The sequence below is a fragment of the Bison bison genome, unplaced genomic scaffold (genome assembly GCF_000754665.1).
Source record: "Bison bison bison isolate TAMUID 2011002044 unplaced genomic scaffold, Bison_UMD1.0 scf7180017864160, whole genome shotgun sequence".
Taxonomy (NCBI): Eukaryota; Metazoa; Chordata; class Mammalia; order Artiodactyla; family Bovidae; genus Bison; species Bison bison.
In genome coordinates, this window is record NW_011494732.1 from 7,542,055 (window position 1) to 7,545,628 (window position 3,574).

The 3,574-nt window shown below is 36.9% G+C and overlaps 1 protein-coding gene across 3 annotated transcripts in view; it reads right to left on the reverse strand.

Annotated features, from left to right (window-relative positions):
* GPN3 (GPN-loop GTPase 3) overlaps positions 1-3,574 on the reverse strand; it is a 22,137-nt gene that overhangs the window by 2,849 nt on the left and 15,714 nt on the right. For 2 of the 3 annotated variants that reach the window (XM_010841365.1, XM_010841363.1), the window contains exons 5-8: positions 3,062-3,177; positions 2,829-2,925; positions 2,200-2,328; positions 582-1,212 (exon numbers count right to left, since the gene is read on the reverse strand). In XM_010841365.1, coding sequence (XP_010839667.1) covers positions 1,150-1,212; positions 2,200-2,328; positions 2,829-2,925; positions 3,062-3,177 — 405 coding nt within the window. In that variant the 3' untranslated portion in view covers positions 582-1,149. Of the gene's footprint in view, positions 1-581; positions 1,213-2,199; positions 2,329-2,828; positions 2,926-3,061; positions 3,178-3,574 lie in introns of those variants that run through there. The other variant, XM_010841364.1, reaches the window with a different exon arrangement.

Sequence of the window (3,574 nt, forward strand, 5' to 3'; positions counted from 1 at the left end):
AAAAAAAAAATCTTGAAGGAGTGAAGTCAAAACAAGTGGCTTTGATTTTGCTTTGATTAGGAAGGTGTGCTTCTGACATTTATGTAAGGGGTTCACCTAGGCTCCTTAGAGCTGTTATTTTATGGGTAATTTGGCATAATATCATGTGGATGAGACCAAATCCACTTTGAATTATTTTATTATTCATTTAATCTCTTACAATACCTGTCTTATATCCCATCAATGTGTGGAGATGGTGACAGCTAGTAATATTTAAGAGTATGCATCTGAGATATTGAAAGAAAAATTATCTACCCATGGTTGAACTGAAAGAGAAACTACTTACAAGAAAGAAAATGTTCATTAAATTTTTCCCTGTATATTGATTCTTAACTGTGGATAATATTCAATACTTGACTCTTTTGAAAAGTAGTTATGTAGCTAAGGTTTCATGAACACCATTTTCTCATCTGATTGAAAAACTGCTTGAGTTTTTTGTATGTGTGCTTGCTTTGTTTTTCACTCAATTCTATTGGATAATTCAGGTAAAAAACATGGATAATTTAATGTATTTCCACTTGGTAAAAACAAAGTCTTTTTTATTTTTTTTTTTTAGTGCTATATTTCTTTTATTTATATATATCTTAAGACACAGTTACTTTTTTCATTTTTTAATTACACAAATAATAAATACATTTTCAGTGTAGGAAAACTAGAAGCTACTAATAAGCAATGGTCTTATCTCTATCCTTCCAGATTTTATTTCTCTGAACATATAATGTATATTTTGTTATAATAATTCCTGTCCCTCCAAAAAAACTTCAAAAATAACAAAGATCAACAGTGAAACTAAAAGTAGACTGGTCTTAACTGTACCCCAGGTCCTAATTTATATTATATATACAAATCTATGTACATTCAACTTTGACTTTTAAAATCTAAATTGATGCTGTTAAAATAATACCAAACGATGCCACGTTTAACAGAAGCACTTTCAGAATACCTAAGAACTTGATTCAGGCATGTTGATGATTGCTGATAAAGAGTCAAGTATTATTTTTTTCATTAAATAAGTAGCTTTCTCTAGCATTCCATCTTCCTAAGAGAAGAAGGTTCTGCCAGTTCAGCCATAAGCTCCTCACACATATAGTTACTTTATAAATAAACTCTTCATTCATTCTGGTGTTCTTGAAAATATTCGTCAAACATAGAAGACGACTCATCTTCATGTTCCTGACACCAAGGAAACACAAGATACAAAATACATTTAATTCAGAACTTCCCTGATGGTCCAGTGGCTAAGAATCTGCACTCCAAATGCAGGGGGCCCAGGTTCGACCCTTGGTCAAGGAACTAGATACCACATGCTGCAATTAAGAGTTTACATGCCACAACTAAAAACGATCCTGCATGCAGCACAGCCAAATAAATAAAATTTTAAAAAAAAGAAGAAAATACATTCATTTCTCCTCAGTTAGACCTAATATGTGCTTACTATTTTTAGGCAATGCTCTATAAAGAGCTAAGGCCCAGCACCAGCTCTGGGTGTTGTTCACAGTAATCAATAATAACAAAAGGAATGATGGATAGATGTTTCCAGATATGTGATAAATTAAAAGGCTTATGGGGAGTCCCTGGTGGCTCAGACGGTAAAGAATCCTCCTGGAATGCGGGAGACCTGGGTTCAATCCCTGGGATGGGAAGATTCCTTGGAGGAGGGCATGGCAACCCACTCTACTATTCTTGCCTGGAGACTCCCATGGACAGAGGAGCCTGGCAGGCTACAGTCCACAGGGTCGCAGAGAGTTGGACCTGACTGAGCAATTAAGCACAGCACAGCAAAAGGTTTATGTCCCATTAAAAGTAAACTCTTACTTGAGTTTACATTCATGTCAATTCTCAGCTAATGTGCTGGGAGAGGGCCCCACTGACATTTGTGAGGGCAGCCCAAGGCCAGTTGAACTTCACCTCCTCTTTGCATATATGCCCATGCTCTGAGTACAAAGAATTCAACTCAGTAATATGTATTAACTCAATGAAAGGCAGAGTAAAACCGGTATTGCTTGTTTAGCACAGGTGTCAATTTCAAAGATTACCTAGAACAGCCTAGCCTACTGAAACCATGAAGACAAAATTTAGACTTGCTGGGATTATGCAGGAGGCCAGAGTGCTGGTAAACACTCTTAGATATAGGCAGTAACACCCCAAACCAGAAATTACCTTTGGTTCTTTAAATTCCAAGTCTTCTCCATACTGGATGGCAAAATCAATATGCTGTAATACAATGTTCATGCTTTCTTCATCTGACTGATCATAAGGCAAAAATCGAACCATGCTGTAGTCATCAATCTACAAGTTGAGGATTTCAGAAAAGGTCATTCTGAGGTATACAATACTTAATTTTCAAATTATATTTGAGTTTTATAACCATTTACAACTTCTGATTAAAATCAGCTGTGTGTGTGCTGTGGGGAGGAGAGACAGAGACATAACAACAGCAAATCTATACTGATTTTTCTGACCTCTGACCAACTACAACACTTAACTAGACATTGTTTCATTGGCATTTACCTGAATTCAAAAACCACTGGAAATTTCATAAGGGCAAAGACAGTTCTGAACTCCCAAAACAGCTTGGAATAATAGGTATGTCATTTTATTTATTGGCTATTGCCAGTGATTGCTTCTAAATTCAACTGCTGACCAGCCAGTCCACAGACTCCCACCCTCCCACCTTTGCAAGGGAATAGGGTTGGCCTGTGCTTTCCAAAACAGTGGCCACTGAATGGATGCTGATAAACACCTGACAAGGCCATTAAAAACAAAACTCAACAACTTCAAAAGCTTACCAGTCCACATATAGCGTTAGTCAATTTTTTGAATTTTTTGCTTCTTAAGTCACTTGTAGAGTCATCTAATAAAGAATACATGTCTGGATCTAGAAACCTTTAAAAGTGAGAAAGAAGACAGATAAATAAAATAAGAATAAATCAGGAAACTAGTTTTATAGCTTCACATTTAAATGAAGCTTAGAGGGTTCATCTCAGCAACAGAGATGTGATGATAACGGAAATGAACTCACTTCTCAATTTCCTTTTTAGCTTTCTTACTCAGCAGATCCATTTTCGTCATGATGTTAACTTGAGGAATTTCTAGAGAGATCATAGCACTCAGGGCTGCCAAAATGCCAGAAATAAACTGAAGGAGGAAACAGAAAAGGGAAGATGAATTAACTTTGTATGAAGAAAGTTCCCTGGTCTCTTTGCACAAAAGAGAGGTTTCTGCTCCTCTCTGAGCAAAACTGGCCTAAGTAAAAGAAGGGCTAATTCTAAAGACAGGACATTTCACTAATCAGATGGTTGACTCCTGGTTTCCCAGGGTGAGGAAGAGATGGGAAAAGGTAGACATAAACAACAGTGATCACAATTCTCAATTTAGATGATATCTTTAATCATTCCCATCAAATATTCCTTCAGTTCATTTCAGTCGCTCAGTTGTGTTCGACTCTTTGCGACCCCATGAATCACAGCATGCCAGGCCTCCCTGTCCATCACCAACTCCCAGAGTTCACCCAAACTCATGTGCATCGACTCGG